This window comes from Electrona antarctica (genome assembly GCF_951216825.1).
Source record: "Electrona antarctica genome assembly, chromosome: 15".
NCBI classification, from domain to species: domain Eukaryota; kingdom Metazoa; phylum Chordata; class Actinopteri; order Myctophiformes; family Myctophidae; genus Electrona; species Electrona antarctica.
In genome coordinates, this window is record NC_136796.1 from 34,146,528 (window position 1) to 34,163,203 (window position 16,676).

General features: G+C 44.5%; 2 protein-coding genes across 2 annotated transcripts; both read right to left on the reverse strand.

Annotated features, from left to right (window-relative positions):
- Nucleotides 1-240: 240 nt before the first annotated feature.
- On the reverse strand, nt 241-3,143 carry LOC306938440 (mitochondrial intermediate peptidase-like). Its single transcript, XM_079522617.1, has one exon. It carries the CDS (start codon nt 3,050-3,052, stop codon nt 938-940), a length of 2,115 nt encoding a protein of 704 aa, XP_079378743.1. The 5' UTR covers nt 3,053-3,143; the 3' UTR covers nt 241-937.
- A 2,436-nt stretch (nt 3,144-5,579) lies between these two features.
- On the reverse strand, nt 5,580-15,285 carry ppp1r18 (protein phosphatase 1, regulatory subunit 18; the record flags this gene model as incomplete). The annotated part of the gene is made up of 2 exons (XM_079522086.1): nt 5,580-7,259; nt 11,431-15,285. 2 exons carry the CDS (start codon nt 15,283-15,285, stop codon nt 7,005-7,007), a joined length of 4,110 nt encoding a protein of 1,369 aa, XP_079378212.1. The 3' UTR covers nt 5,580-7,004.
- Between the last annotated feature and the right edge of the window lie 1,391 nt (nt 15,286-16,676).

The window sequence follows — 16,676 nt, forward strand, 5'->3', positions numbered from 1 at the left end:
TTCATCCCACACACACACACACACACACACACACACACACACACACACACACACACACACACACACACACACACACACACACACACACACACACACACACACACACACACACACACACACACACACACACACACACACACACACACACACACACACACACACACACATGGGCACAAAAGGGACACAGGAAGACATACAACAGGGACTCTGAAGGCATGTTTAAAAAGTTACATGCATTTTCAGCAAAACACTAGCCATGCTGGTCCTTGGAGAGTAGTGATTTATTTAGTCACAATTGAAATTGAAAATAACATGGTGGTGATACCGGCATCCTGTATATTTATTGCTTAATATTGCATGTGGTGGAATGTATTTGTCGTCAACTGCCAAATAAAGGTCAAGAAGGTCAATTATTGATTTAATTTAACCATATGAACCCTGGCATCCCTATTTTGGGCAACGATTTATTTTAAGAAATAGCTAAAATAGCTGATATACAAGCCTGTGAAGTGTTGAGAGCTTGTAGCTTAGCTATTTTCGCTATTTGATATACAACAAAGTATATAGGGCTTAAGTGGTTAATACATTCTCATACATACCTTCTCTAGTCACCTTAGGCTTAGAAAAATGACACCGATGTATATATTGGCCTTGTTACTTCTTGGCATTACAAAGATATTCAGTCATTGAGCTCCTAGGCAGAAACATATCTAAAAAAAAACAATTTAGTTTGTCATAAATAACAACAGGCCAAGACCAAAACAAAACGATGCATGATGACCTGAATATCCGCAGGTTCAGAATATTATCTTATGAAAAGGTATACAAACATGCACCCTTTAAGAATATTTTCTTGCTTTGTGCGTACTTTGTCTGCAAATATAAGGCTCTTCCTTGTGAAGTTTGGAAGTCCATGTTTCCATGAGGAGTGAACACCTCAGGTTTCAGAGTCCATGATAAAAGTCTCAAAGTTGTGGTTGAGCTCAGACACCAGCGCGTCCACCAGTTCTTCCACGGTGGGCCGTCTCTGCAGCATCCCTTCCACCATCAGCATGGGTTCCTTAGCTCCACCGTGGGCTAGCATTTCGCGGCGGTATCTCTCGCCCATGTCTCTGTTCAAAGGGTCCTGAACGAAACACTGTCTCCACACCATGGAGGCCACAGCTCGGGACATGAGGTAGGAATAGTACTTGGCTCCGTAACCAATCAGGTGGCTGAATCTCTGCTGCCATGCCGTATTGGGTGTGTACGGCAGGCCATAGAACTTCTGCTGCATCTCCTTCAGGATATCTGTGGTGGAGCGGTTTTGAGGTTTTCCATGATAGATTTGGTCCAACACGGCATAGAAGACCTGTAGCTGGGTGTCTGCGGCCCCGCATAACTTTTTGGACTCGCACAGGCGAGCCACCATGCTCGCAGAGAGAGGCCGTCCCGTTTGATAATGGCGGGCAAACTGGCTGATGACTCGATAGTCGGTGGCAAAGTACTCCATGAGGATGGAGGGGACCTCTGCAAAATCAGTCGCACATCTGGTTCCTGTGACGTGTTGGTAGCGCGTGCGTCCCAGCATGGAGTGCATGGCGTGGCCCATCTCGTGAAAAAGGTTCTCCATCATGCCTGGGGTGAGCAGGGTAGGGGCACTCTTGGTCGGCTGGGGCAGGCTCAGCATCAGCACCACCACGGGCAACTGGTACTGGCCATCCATCTCCTGGCATTGACGACCCCCTCGAATGGTAAAGTGACAGTCCTGGTGAGGTTTATCTGCCCGATGGAAGAAATCACAGTAGATATATCCCAGCAGCCCCTCCGTTTCATGTACGACGGCCAGTTTGCGGACGTCATTGCTCCACACCTCTCCGGCACTGGGGGCTTCGGACATGAGGGAGATGCCGTAGAGCTGAGAAAAGAGGTTGTTCAGGCCTTCCATACAGGCCCCCAGGGAGAAATATGGACTGTACAGACTGGGCTCAATGTTGTACCTTTCGGCACGCAACACACCACTGAAGTATGGATGATCCCATGGCATTAGCTCGGAATTATGTGGATTGAGTTTTTTCTTACAGTCTCTCATCATGTTAAAGTCTTTTGTTGTTCTGTCTGACAGTTTGTCTGTTAGCAGCTGCAAGAAGTTCGTCACTGTCTCTGGACTTTTAGCCATAGTTCCTTTTAAAGCCCGGTGTGCAAAGGACTCAAAGCCCACCAGTTTGGCCAGTTTGTTCCTGCATTTCAACAGCTCCTCTAGACACCTCATCAGGTCTGCATTTGGGTAGAGGTAGATTCTATAGGCAATCTCTCGTAACAAGTCATCCGGGGAATCAGCATGTAGTCCTCCGACCTGGATGAAACTACCCTCTTTTGCAAAGTGCAGATGCAGATGCTCAGGAATGGCAGACCTTGCGATTCTGTTTGGCATGCGAGACCCCACCAGAAACTCATGGCTCAAATCTAAGAGCTTCACCTGGAGGGCAACTGCTTCTTTCCTCAGTTTTTCATCCAGATGAATTCCACTGATCTCAAAGTCAAACATGAACAGCTCCGCCACTCGCCTTGTGTCTGGGTCCAGCTGAGATACAATATCTGGCTTGTCTAGCAGGTCCTTCAGGCTTTTACACAGCTCGACATTCGTATTCAGCTTCTCTACAACTGTGCCAATCTCTATACAGGTCTTCTCTGCAGCCTCACGGTAGGCTGGATCTGGATGGGCCACTTTAACAAAGTCAGCCAGGTCGGCCACTTTACACAGACCATCTGAGAGCTGGTCAAAAGCCTCCACCGTCTCAGCCCCTGGGATAGAGCTGCAGGCTTTGTCTACCAGATGCCGAGTGCTCTTCAGAGCACCTTTTGTTGCAACTTCGAAACCAGCAGGTGAAGTAAGCTCTGGCACACCAAATAAACCCACGTTGTTGTTGTTTTGTTCGAACAGCTCCAGTCTCCTGTGAGGATTGGTGTTGAAGGCAGCTCCCACTGGGGACCATGTTGTTACATGTCTCCGGACGAATGCTAATATTCCTTTATGCTTTACAAAGTAAAGCAATCGTCTGCACGCAGACATGATTTCCCCGCTAGTCGTCTTTAATATCTGCCCCCCAGGCGGAGTCGGACTCGTTGCTTAACTGTATCTTCCTGAGAATCGAATGAATGGAATCGCCTAGACGTGACGTTGTAATGTACGACTATTTCTCAGTCTATCGTTGCCGAAAAAAGCTGATCTACAAGCTCACAACGCGTTGCGAGCAGACGCGGTGTGAGCTTGTAGATTGGCTATTTTTGATGCGTGACGTCCGTCGCACGATGATGTAAACATTACGCTTTTAAAGTGACGGTACACTATTAATGAACAGTTCCCTAGCTCTGTCTGTCAGAGAAGTAGGCCTACTGTATTTCTTTCTTTCAAATGTAGTGCAAGGGATATTTTTTGGTTGGTTATGCATAGGCCTATTTTGTTTATAAAGAGCTGAATAGACAATGGAGATTTTATAGTAAATTCACAAGACATGCTACACACAAGATAAATACGTGACAATGACACACACACACACACACACACACAGTCACACACGCACCACTTAAGTTGAGACAAACAAGCAACACAGAAGAAAGTGATTACATTTGCAGAATAATTTATTATTTTTTTGGAAGCCAGCTTCTTCAACCTTTATAGAAAACATAAAGGAAACCAAAACTGAATTTGTATTCAAGATGACGTGATTCACATTTCTTTCAAAATAGAAGCTAAGTGTACCATATGATTCTGTAAGGTGTGATCATCACAATGCAAACAATGTTGTGATATTATGAGTTCACGTGAGTTGAAATAAGATTGAATTGTTGAATTGAACCTTCATTAACTTCATGTTCCTCTGAGGAATGTTTTCTTTTCAAAATCTTTTTATTGCAATGTTCAATAACAAATCTCAGAGATCTCAGGGCAGACACATAATGAAAAGACTATGTTGTTGAGCAACACATGCCCATCCCAGACAAAACATTTTCTCCCCTTCAAGTCCTAATTAGTAAAGCCAATTCCCCAGCCTCTCTACGAGTACTCCATCTCTGCTAACCCCCACAATACGTCATTGCAGGGAGGGTGAAGATAGCCTCGGGTCTCCTCCGATACCCGGGCCGCCAAACCACCATCTTCTTTTCACCTGACAGTGAAGGCTAGGGTCTCACTAGGGGGGCATGGAGGTACACGCTAAACCCCCAGTCCCTCCCCCCTCTGAGGAATGTTTTGACAAATCTATTTCTCACAATACAAATACAGACTAAAATAATAACACCTATTAGGATCATATCTCTCATGATGAGTATATAATGAACTTATTGTTGTTTGTTAGATGAACTGTAAGTAAGGCTTGATCAAGTCCCTTTTGGGAATTGAGTTTACTTGATAAACTCATTTTAAATAGAAGAAAATATGTGTTTCTATAGTAACTACTGTCTCACATAGCCTACTGTACCTGCCTTACATACCTGTCTTACATGGAAAACTCCTTGTTACATTTGAACACAGTGCCACCTCAAAGAAAGTTGTTCAAAAAGGCTTAAGATATGACAGAACAAAAGACAAAATAAATTCAAGATCAAGATCACCTGATCTTTATCTCATCTGAATGGGCAAATCCAGCAGGCACAGGACCATATGATATAATTACCAGCGAGTCTCTTATGGTGCTGAGGCAGTGTTGACTTAAAAGTTACAAAATGTATGCGTTTCATCCCAAAAAGACACCATTTTCGAAATAAGTCACACACAGTCTTCAAATGGTTGGTAGCGCAAAACGGACATGGGATGCTTTTTAAAGCAAAATTAGATATTGAAATATTTCCCCCCTAAAATGTACATATTGCATTTTGGAACATACCCCTTCAACTCACTTTAACTAAGAAATGTATTAGTCAAAGAAAATACATATTATGTATTAAGTAACATCCATTATTACTTAAACCAGTGGTTCTTTATCACCTGACAGTGCAAACTGGATGGTCAAAATAACACTGTTTCACAGTCACCTGCACAGTTACAGTAGTACCATACTGTTAGATTTACAATCCTTCTCCATTTTCCTGTCACTCTGAGAGTAAAACTAACCATTCATCACATATGTTTCTATCATAACTGCACATATATTTTTCAGTTATGAATCTTCCTTATGGTGAGAAGATAAAACAATATACACCATTAAAGGTTACAATTATTCACAACAATTTAAAAAGAAAAATAATAATACAATCACAGGAGGATATTGCTAAACTGAAATTGTGGAAATTTGTCACAATTTGGAGAGGTACCAACCAGGCTTCTAGCGAGAACTGGTCTCATCTGTAACACAGAGAGATGGAGATAGAATGCAAATGTGTTACATGTAGACTCAGTCCATTCCTATAGCAAACACATTTATGGGTTAGAAATGGCCATGGAGATTATACTATTCCATGTTCACTCCAAAACCTCTACCTGTGACCTCTCACAATTTGTGCTGAATGATATAGTATTCTATCCTATATTAAAATTGGCTTAAGGGAGGGCCAAGCCAGCCGGCGGGGGGATGGACCTCTTTAAAGTATGTCACCATGACATAGCCATATAAGGAGTTCTCAATGCAGCTACGCCCAAATATGGAGTGTGTTGTCTAACCTCAATGTGTCATCTTGGCATCATTTCCCCATATATGGGCATAAAAGGGACAAGGACTGACAGATAAAGGCATCTCCATATATGGGAATAGAGGGTATGCGCATGCATAAAGTGAATGGCAGATCGAGTGGCAAAGTCAGTGACAAAGTGAATGTAATGTTGTTTAAAGTCATTTAATGCAATCAAATAGGACTTTTATGTTTGGATGTATGGGCTGTCAAGGACAGAAAGTCGTTTTTTGCCACTCAGTAGGCGTTCCCGCATAACTTCTGGGTATGATGATGATGTCACGCGCATACCCTCTATATCAGCATGCCCATATATGACCATATACTGATGACACCAGGGATCTCCAGATATGGGAATAACATTGACAAAGACCGACAGATACAGAGATCTCCATATATGGGCACAAAAGGAACACAGACACACAGGTACTCTGAAGGCCCCGTCACTATCAGACATATTGGTCCGATCGGCCGTGCGACATTGGTGCCGAACCTATTTTATATCATACCGGTATATGTCTAATTGGGGTTAGTATATTGTTGGTACACTCTCAATAGTATCCCTTCCCCCACTTGCACTGAAAGCCATGAATCCACTGGCAAATTGTGGCAATGTTCCATATTGGTGTAATAAGCTGGTGTTGATTTCCGTAAAACCTAGTTCCATAAATGTCCCCTCTCACGACATCTCAACCATTCACCCACAGCTGAAGTGGGAATTAAAGCATCATATTTACGTAGACGAGTAGGACATTGTGTTCTATGTGCATAACTGTTTCATAAGAGCATTGAGGGCAAAACTAACAGATTCACAGAAAAATAATAATCTTAAAAACCTTCAAATTAATGTCCTTGTAGAGACCATCTTAGTGATCATACGGTATGTGTGACAGTGACAAGCATACTGACAATCAGCTCAGCTTTTTTCCAAGTGGAAAAAATAAGAATAAAACATCCCCTTTGCCCCGACTGCATCCCGAGGATGCTTTCTGTTTGTCCCAAACACAAATTCATATTTGGGATTAACATGTATTTGGAATACGTGCATTTTAGTCTTGAGCATTTTTGCTATAGTCTTGCGTTTAGACACCTCTCGGGCGAGCGTTATGTACTGTACCCAATCCATATAGCAGTCATCTAATGCGTGTGAATGACTATCCACAGCTTTTACTGAATATTTTCTATCCAGCAGTGGTATGGATTCTATGTGGGGAAGGGGCTAACACTCAGGAATTTGCTGTGTACTGTGAAGTCAAACGACAGTTCAGCCTGAGCCAGATTCAAATGCAGGCGGCCACAGAACAGCTCCGACATAGACAGTTTCCCATGCAGAGACATTGGTCCATCCATAGCTTCTATCACACCTTGTGTTTCTTAAGTAGGGGGTGGTACTGACCCACTGTCAGCACGCGGCCTGTCACTGAGGTCAGGATCCTGCTGGTCCTGGACATAGACACTCCTCTCTGCTGCTCCTTTTCTTCTTCCTGCTGCACCTTCTCCTCTCCCTTGTCTGCTGCCAGGTCGAAGGGGTACGGGGAGCAGGCCAACATGGAGGTCTCTGATGGGTACTCACACACCTGCTCCAACTGGCTCTCATCGAAGCACACCTTCACCTGGAGATGAGGTGCAGATGGAGAGAGGTGGAGAGAGATGGGGGGAGACAGGAGGACACAAAATGGAAAGACAAAGAAACAATAGCAAAATATTTAAGATCCATAACACCCAAGCTATAGTAGTTGCAAAGAAGATTTAATACAACAGGCCTAGTCTCTCTCTCTCTCTCTCTCTCTCTCTCTCTCTCACTCTCACCTGTTGGGAGTGTCACTGAGTGAATCATGGACAGGAAGCTAATCCTTAGCGGTCAAGAGGCGCATGTACATCCAAACATTTTGACGGGTGCTTAATCAAATAAGATAAACTGTGAACAAAAGGAGAAGGTCTGCACACACTTACAGTAAATGCTCACAAAATAAATTATTACCAGAGCGGTCAGAAGAAAAAAAAACAACGTTTCAGCCTCTGTGGCCTTTGTCAGGTATACACAGAAAGCTAATCCTCCCTCACTGAACCTGATTAACCCAGACTAACACAGCAGGAGGGAGAGCAGAGGAGAGCAGAGGGGGATTCATAGGAAATATAGTCCATACTCCATATTATTTCTAAATGGACAAACACATGGCCAATATTTTCATAAAATAAATGTCGCAATATTTAATTGAGAATATACACAAATGACTAGTTGCTCAGTGAGGCCGTACAGGTGTGGAGTATGGAGAGGACTGTGATATGAGAGAGAGAGAGAGAGAGAGAGAGAGAGAGAGAGAGCATAATGGGATTGTTTCCCCTGAACATAAAACAAAAGATGACTGAGCAAATCCTCTCTTCTCTTGTATTTATTCAGTGAAGTGTTTAATGAACACTTTCACATTTAGTCTGGTGATTCATAGTTATACTTGACTGGTTCTATTGAGATCTGAATTTCTGAAACACATTATTAACAGCACAAATCACACAATGTGCTCTCTTACAATATTAATAACAAAATGAATATACTGTAAATAGACTATATTGAGGCCAACATTTAATTACAGTAATTCATTTTTCAAATAGGGGAAGAATGGGGGTGGATCTCTTGGAATGAAACTCGACAACACAACTCTATTCTTTCGCTCTGTTGTGGTTTTAACCTCATGAACCCTAGCATCCATATTCTGGCCATGTCATAATAGGGGAACATTCAGCAAACATTCAGTGTAAATTAGGCAAACATTCATAATTGTTTTTTGCAGATAGCACGCTCAAAACATGTTGTGTTGTTAATATGTAGATCATAGATACTTATGGTGAAGACATTTGGGGTAGAGGGGAAAAAGAAGGGGACCAAGTACTGACCCCTGGTGTACCCTCCCGGTCAACAAAGTTTAAGTGGTTTAAGTAGTGACTGTTTTCAGTCTGTTGTGTTTAGAGGAAATGAAAAGGTTTGAATGAGGAAGTGGGTGAGAATGTAGCATGACAGCAAGTGGAACAACATTTATCCAGCGTTCAATACCCTTATATGATTATCAATAACTTCTCCATCTCTCTCTCTCTAGCTCTTTCTCTCTCTGTGTGACCCACTTCAAACTAAGCCAGTGACTGACTCGCTAGGTAGTACAGATGATGTTATACGTGTGGAAGTTCAGTTCAGTCAAAAGGAGTTTGCCAAAATTCCAGAACAACAAACAAAATCCCTGGCAAAGACAACAAGCGGTGGAGGACACAAAGAGAGACTTGTCTCTGGAGTAAGAGCTGACTCCACAGAAACAGTTCCAGCTCCAGCAAGGGGAAGCAGGACAAAGTCTGCAATTTTGTGTGGTACAGACTAGAGTACATGCATGGTCCACAGTGTCTGACCTCATACATGCTCATATGTGCTCATACATGCTCACATACTCATACATGCTGGTTTTAAATGCCTTACATCAGAGGTGGGCAACTGTGGCTTATTTATTTATTTATTTATTTATTTATTTATTTATTTATTTATTTATTTATTTATTTATTTATTTATTTATTTATTTATTTATTTATTTATTTATTTATTTTATTTATACATACCGCTAAATCAGCTTGGGCATTTAAGTAGATCAAGGGACAATTTGAAAAACATATTTAGACATCTACACAGTATTGATTTCTCTGCAGAAAGTCAGACTTTATTATTAATATTAAATGAATGAGTTATTCTGTGCATTATTCGGATTAGCATCCTATAATAAGACCTACAAGCGGTGGTTTATTTTTATTTTCACTGTCAACCTGGCTGGTGAGGATACTGTAGATCACTCCAGCCATGGAAAAGACTGTCCACCCCTAGACTAAATAAATGAGACAGGAACACATTATACATCTGGTTAAAAGATGACATTCGTTAAGTTGCCCTACATCTTCACAGTATGTGCTTTGCAGTCCCATTCACAGAAGGGACAAGATGTTGTCTCTGCTTCTATTCTCCATCCCAATTTAGCCCTATATACTGCATCATCCGACGAATAGTGAAAATAGTCGATCTACAAGCTCACAACGCTGTGCCATTTTCAAACGTTTTGGAAACTGTTTCACCTGTAATGACAAAACATTGCGGCGCAGGTTGAAAACATATTCAATCATAAGACTCTCTGATCTCCGTAGCTGACCAGTGAGCACACCAGGCATCCACATAATGTCAATACCTCCCTTGCTAAGAGGATAAACACAGAAAAAGCACTAAGACTTGTTTACATGGGGCGACTGTGGCTCAGGAGGTAGAGCAGGTCGTCCAATGATCCATGGGTCGGCGGTTTGAATCCCAGCTCCTCCTGTCTACATGTCGAAGTGTCCTTGGGCAAGACACTGAACCCCAAATTGCTCCCGATGTGCTGGTTGGTACCTTGCATGCATTTCCGCCGCAATCGGTGTATGAATGGGTGAATGTAATGCACAATATATATATAAGCTATATACTGTAAATGCACCATTTACCATAAGGGTCCTCCCCGTGGTTTCCTGTCTATACAGTCTTAAGGAAACAATTATGACCAAACAAGACTTATCTTTCTGTGGATGAAATAATTAATTCTAAGAATTGTAAAGCCAATTGAATCAATTATGTTTGACTAAACTGCAATGCCATGGCCTTGTTATTTGTAGTCTCTTACCAAAATGTATACTTGCATGTACAGTACAGTACAGTACAGTACAGTACAGTACAGTACAGTACAGTACAGTACAGTACAGTACAGTACAGTACAGTACTCAAAACACTAATACAGCACACTGTTGTGTACATATATGTATACAACAGTAAATATGCATCTCTTTACTGCTCACACAGACTTTGTTCTGGAGTGTGAACTGCATGGAATTCAATTATGATGCCTATCATTCAACTATCTCTGTAACATGCATCCACAATGCACTTTATGGTCAAAGAGCACACAGTAAAATCCTTAGGGTTATTGTACTTGCGGGTCCATTTGGTTTCAATTGTAGCCTACACTCTTTAGAGTTGCATTAACACTAAGGATTCTACTGTCTCGGCCACCTGAACGAATCAAAGGTCAATGAAGGATCAGGCAGATGGAAGAGACAGCCAAGCAGGTTACTCAAGTGTTGGGGAGGATTTTATGCTTGAGAATCAAGTTGTCGTGGTTGATAAGGCTTTAACCGGCTTAACTGGGCCTGTGTTGCTACTGCTTCTCAATGCAACGGGATGTTCTAGTGAAAGGGGATTCTACATGAGCAGATACAACCTTCAGGTAGCATGGGGTCAAAAGGCTGGAGAAAGAGAAATGGATGGGGTCATGTCCTCCTGGAAGATAGTGTCCATAGTGGGATAGTGGGAAGTACCGCCTGTTTCTCTGACCCTTATTGAAACAAAATACTGTATTCATACTGACTTTAATATTTACCACAATGGAAATTCCCTTCACGGCATGCTCAACAGAATCATACTCTTGACGTACACGTTTCTCTTTCACTTTCAGAATCAACTCAAGCTGTTGACATGACACATACAGTAGTATGGCGTAATCACTGTTGTTTTGAATGGTCAAACATAAGAAATAGGTCGGACAGTTAAAGCTTGACATACGCATGCAGGCAGGCAGGCAGGCAGGCAGGCACGCACGCACGCACGCACACACACACACACACACACACACGCACGCACGCACGCACGCACGCACGCACACACACACACACACACACATACAGTATACAGTAGCTAATTCTATATATATTCTATCTTCTACAGTTCCTACTCACCCGTTTGGGATTCTCTCTTTTCCTCATCAAACATGACCTTTCCAGGTTCTGATATCCACCAATCACTTCGATCTCGTCCACGGTGGGGTATCTCTTCTTAACTGGCTCAGCTTCAACAACAGCAGGACTGTGGGTCTGGTTTTCTGTGGTTTTGTTCATGGGGGTTTCCAGTGGTATAGACTGAGCTGGCTCTATGGCAGCTGACTTGGGAGTGATGGTAATGGTGGCTCCTCTCTTCACCTGGCTGCCCGTGGCGCTCCTGATGGAGAAGAGGGGGGACCTGGAGAGTAATGGGGAGGCACAAGGGGACGGTGTAGGGGAGGAAGAGTTTGGCGAGCAGACTAGTGTGGGTGAACTGCACTGTTTCAGACAGTTGTCCGGAGACTGGCTCCTATGGGTTGTGGGGGTGATGGTAGCGGTCCTCGGCTGGTTCGACTGGGTTTCTTTCAGCGTTGGCGAGCTCACAGGGTGTGGGGAGTCCGATCGTCTCTCTGGCATGTGTTGATCCTTCAGTGTTCCACTTGTGGGACTCAGCTGGGTTCCTTTGGTGTCGCGGTTCCACGGCAGAGAGTTCTGTGGAGTGCTTTCAGCATCGCGTGGCGGCCTCATGACTTCCTGCTCTGTCAGGTAGAGCTGCTTCATTTGTTGCTCTAACGTCTTTACCCCTGACCTATCTTCACGGTGGCAGACCTCCTGCTGTGCATGGTGAGTTATGTGGGGCTTCACTTTTACCAGCTGTACCTGTGGAGTGTCCGCCGTCCTCTCCCTCATGCACAGTCCTGTTCTAGAACCTACCGTCTTCAAGTTGTAGATGCGACTCATGGCAGCCAGGGAGTTGGGGTCAGGCGGAGAGGGGGAGAGCGATTCGGAGCGAGAGAGGGGGGGGACACGCTCTACCTCACCTGAGAGTTCTTCCTCCTCACTTTCTCTTCCACTGCTGTCGTACTGCCTCAGCGCTTCTTCTCCATATTTCAGTGGGTCATCCTCGTCTTCGGATGGTTGGTCATTGTCAAAGATCTCTCTGGAGGTAGCAGCGGAGAATGCACTTGTCGGTTCCTCTCCTCTGGCAGCTTGCGACAACGATAGAGGAACAGGAAGTTGAGGGCTGTCTTTCAACATGTTGACTTCCTCTGTGATGTCAAACACAGCAGTGGATGTCTGTGCCACAGGACTGTCCTGCCCACATTCCACCTCGTGCACACTCTTCCTCATTTGAGATGTAGCTTCCCACTCTCCCCGCTCTCTTGTCTGGCTAGCAGTAATATCTGTCCCATCACACTCTCTGTCCTCCGTCCCTCTTTCCATGTTTTCCATCTTCTCCTTCTCACTCTGCCTGATTTTCTCTCGCAGGGATTCGATGCGGCTCAGGGGCTTGCCAATTCTCCAGCTGGTCCTCCTCTCAACCTCTCTCTCTCCATCCCTGTCCTGACCCTCGTCACTTTGATAGCTCGCTCTTCCGCTTTCCAACCTTTCCTCTGCAACATAGAACACAGCTCTGGGGATTTGAATTTCTAGGGGAACAGGGTCGGCTCCAGTGGGGGTTATCCCTTTTGGGGACATGGGGACGGCATCCTGCACGAGGTTCTCTGAGCGGACATTGCCACAAATGTGTGTATCAGGTGCCGGGGTGCTCTCTTCGTTTATGTCATATGTGCCCCCTTTGTGGTAAACAGTCGTTTCTCCAACTCTCTCAATTGTACTTATAAGATCTTCAGTGTGCTGTGACAGTACAGACTGTTTTGTGTAGTGTTCCTGTGTCCCTCTATGGGGGTCTCCAGGTCTGTGTGCCACTGTAGTGAGTAGGCTGGCGCACTCAGTAAAAGCTGATCCATGTCTATAGTGTCTGTCATCAACATATGAGGAACTGACTGAGTCTACAGATACAGTAGTGTCACAGTTCTGCTTCATTGTTTCACTGGGGTTTGGGCCCTCCGTTCCCTCAATCCTCCTGAAGCCAGAACCCCATTTTTCAAATCCCTGAGGTTCAACCACCATTGACCTGGGGTTCACCTCTCTCTCTGTGGCTCTCACTGCCCGATCCTGTCTGATTGGTACCCTCCTTGCAAAAGATATTCCCTCTGTGTTTAGTACAGATGCTACAGTGAAGCCCTCATCTCCAACGTCATCTATAATCTCTGTAGACTTCTTGTCAACAGTCCTCACTCTCTCGCCCACTGATAGTCTTTGTTGGTTGAGGTTATGAGCTCCAGTCTCATTTCTTTTAGCATATTCCTCTGATTGCCTGCCTGGTTTTACAACATACTCATCACTGTCTGTATCAGAAAGCCGACGCCAGCCCTGTTTAAGTTTTAGGATTATTCCCACATCAGAGGTTTCTCCCCTAAGTGAGACCAACCTGTCTGAATGTGCTCTCTCAACCGCTCTCCTCTCATGCTGTCCCTCTTTGACCATGCCGTTCTCCTTGGAACAAACTCCCCAGTCAGTGAAGCTTGTTGAGCGCCTGGGAACGCCCCTCAATAGACCAATTTTCCCATCCTCCTTCCTCTCCTCTGCTTGGTCGTCGTTGATATCTTCATCCTTGTCAGGACTGTTGAAATGTTCTGAACTTTTAGACCGAGACGGCAGCTTGGGGTTATCTCCAAATTTACTCAACAACTGACTGACCCTCCCTCCTCTCTCCTCCACACAGCCTTTCCGGTCTTCCTCTTTAATAACTGTGGCCTGACCCCATGGTTTCTCTCTCTCCTTGAATGTCCCCCTGTCTCTCTTTCTCATGCCAACATCTGTTCTCAGCGCTCTCCCCGTGCTGTCCTTTCCACTCTCTCTGATACACTGCCTCTCTCTCTCCCTCTCTTCGTTGTCTCTCCCTGGCCCTCTGCCTTCCTCGCCTCCTCCTGTGCTTCTCTCCTCGGAGCCCATCATGGGAGGTTTTATGATCAGAACCTCTGAGGCTCGTATCTCTGTGACACTGCCCCCACTGGCCAGTAGCTCTCGCAGGTCCATGGTCACTCCTCTCCTCTCCTGGTCGTCCTGGCGTCTCTCTCCCTCTGCTTCCCTCCGTCTGCATCTCCTCTCCTCGCTTCTTTTCCTCTCCTGTTCAATTATTATGATGTTGTCGGCCCGGAGAGTCCGCAGGCCCGGGACACCGGGAGGAAATAGAGGACCGGGGGGTGTTGAGTCTCTCTCCTCCTCTTCCCTCTCTTCTTCTTTCCTGTCATTAAGGGCTTCCCTCGCCCTCTCTCTCATGATATTATCCCTGATCAACTCTTTCCCCATGGTACTGTTTCTTTCTCTGCCCTTGTTTTTGTCTGCGTTTTTCTCATGTTCCTTTCCATCTCTCCTCTCCCAGCATCTCTCTCTCTCTTTCAGTTCTGTCTCTCTCCCTCTTTCTGTCTCACCTTCGTGACCTCTGAGGCAGAGCCTGTCTCTCTCCGTCTCCTTATCTTTTCCTACTTCTGCTTCCTGTTCGCTCCCTTTGTCGAGATAAGCCACTTCCAGGGTCTTCCTCCATCCGCTCTGGGTTCGAATGAATAGGTTTTTGTGGACGGGGGCGATCGTTTCTACGGACACCTGACACTGTGGTTTTGTGTCCCTGTCCAGGCTTTGCCCCGGGTCTGGACTGAGGGACGCGTCACTCCCCGTATGAACCGTAACAGAGAGGTCTGTGTCAACATCACAACTGGAGAGGAGGACATTCTCTCTGTCTCTGTCTTTCTCTTTCTCTCTGTCACCTAACCCCTTGGCTCTCCTTCGCTGGATGATCCCTCGTTTCCAGGCAGGCATGCTGGCAAGTTTCTTCTCCTCTTCCTTCTCTCTCCGCTCCCTCTCCTCCTCCTCTCTCCGCTTTCTCTCCAGAAGAAGTTGTTTCCATTCTGGCAAAGAGGAGACAGACATAACAGAGAGAGAGAGAGACGCCTTTCTTTTGGACGAGATGTCAGGATGTCCTCTCTTCAAGTTCAGACCCCAGAGGAATGGGTCTGTGAAAAGACAGTTGAATAAAAAAGGGTAACTTTAGATTCACTGTTGTGCATTAATAGGGCATAGGTGTGTGATGAAAATACAGAATTAAACTTGTATAACAAATATTGAAGACCTAATAAGTAAATATAATCTAACTAACATTCAAAGTCATCAGGGCATATGGGCATATGACTATATTGCATGCTAGTGCCAACTGTAGCTTATATCGTTTTATATTTTTGTAGGTCTATAGTTTTCTTCTGACACAACAAAAAAGCCTATGTCTTTCCATTTGGCATGTCAAGAGTCAAGACATATAGGCCAAATTGCATGCAGGTTACTGTATGCTATATAGCCTACATGCAGCCAGATATCACAGTTTTCCTCTTTTTATTATTAATAAAAACGCATAGTCCTACTCACCTTAAGTTATTCCAAATCGATTCCTAGTATAGCCTATTGGACTCGTCAACTGTACAGCTCACATCTCTACTTGAATAAGCAAAGACTGTGCATGCATCCGAGCGGCTATGCGTAATGCGCTCCTGGAACCAATTCGAATGAAAATCTCCTTTATCTAACATATTAATCTATGCCAATGTCAAGACGGAGTATTTAACATATTTGTATTAAGTAACTCAAAACCCACCACACTTAAAGTGGACCTCAGCATGAAAACGCCTCCATCGATAGTAAATATCCCCAGCTTCGGAGTTGCACGACTCTAATCCGATAATCACATTAAAGTCCGTCAGGAGAGTTTAGAAGCACACAGTCCACACACCATATTGCCTGGCCTAAGAAAGGGCGTTTAAAGAGCGCTGCCTGCCACCCACCCCCCCTCGTGTCAACCTCAGTGCACTGCTAATTGGACAAGAGTGGGTGGTAGAGGGGGAGTTCTGGACGGGCTGTAGCTACACACTACACGCCACACCGTGACCAGACAGTGAGAGGGCCTAGTCTGATTTACTGGAGGCAGACAACCCTCTGGAATCTGGATACGTCTCAAGTGGTGGTAGACCTACATTTTAGATCGACAGACAGCCCTTTTTGAAATTAATTATTTGGAAATTCAGTTGTCAGTTACAGGAGTAGGCCTAATGAAGCATGCAGTCAAGCAGACAAAGGATGGATATATAGCCAAAAAAGTAGCAAAGGGTAACAAGGACTCAAGGAGGGGTGGTCAAATAGTAGCCTAAAGTAAAATGATCATTAAAATAAATGATAAAAAGAGCAATCCACTGGGGCTATAGGAAATGAAGTGCTGTTCTGAGGAAACAAATCAACTTGCCTGGCAGGCTGGCCCACTGCACTTGGACTAAAGT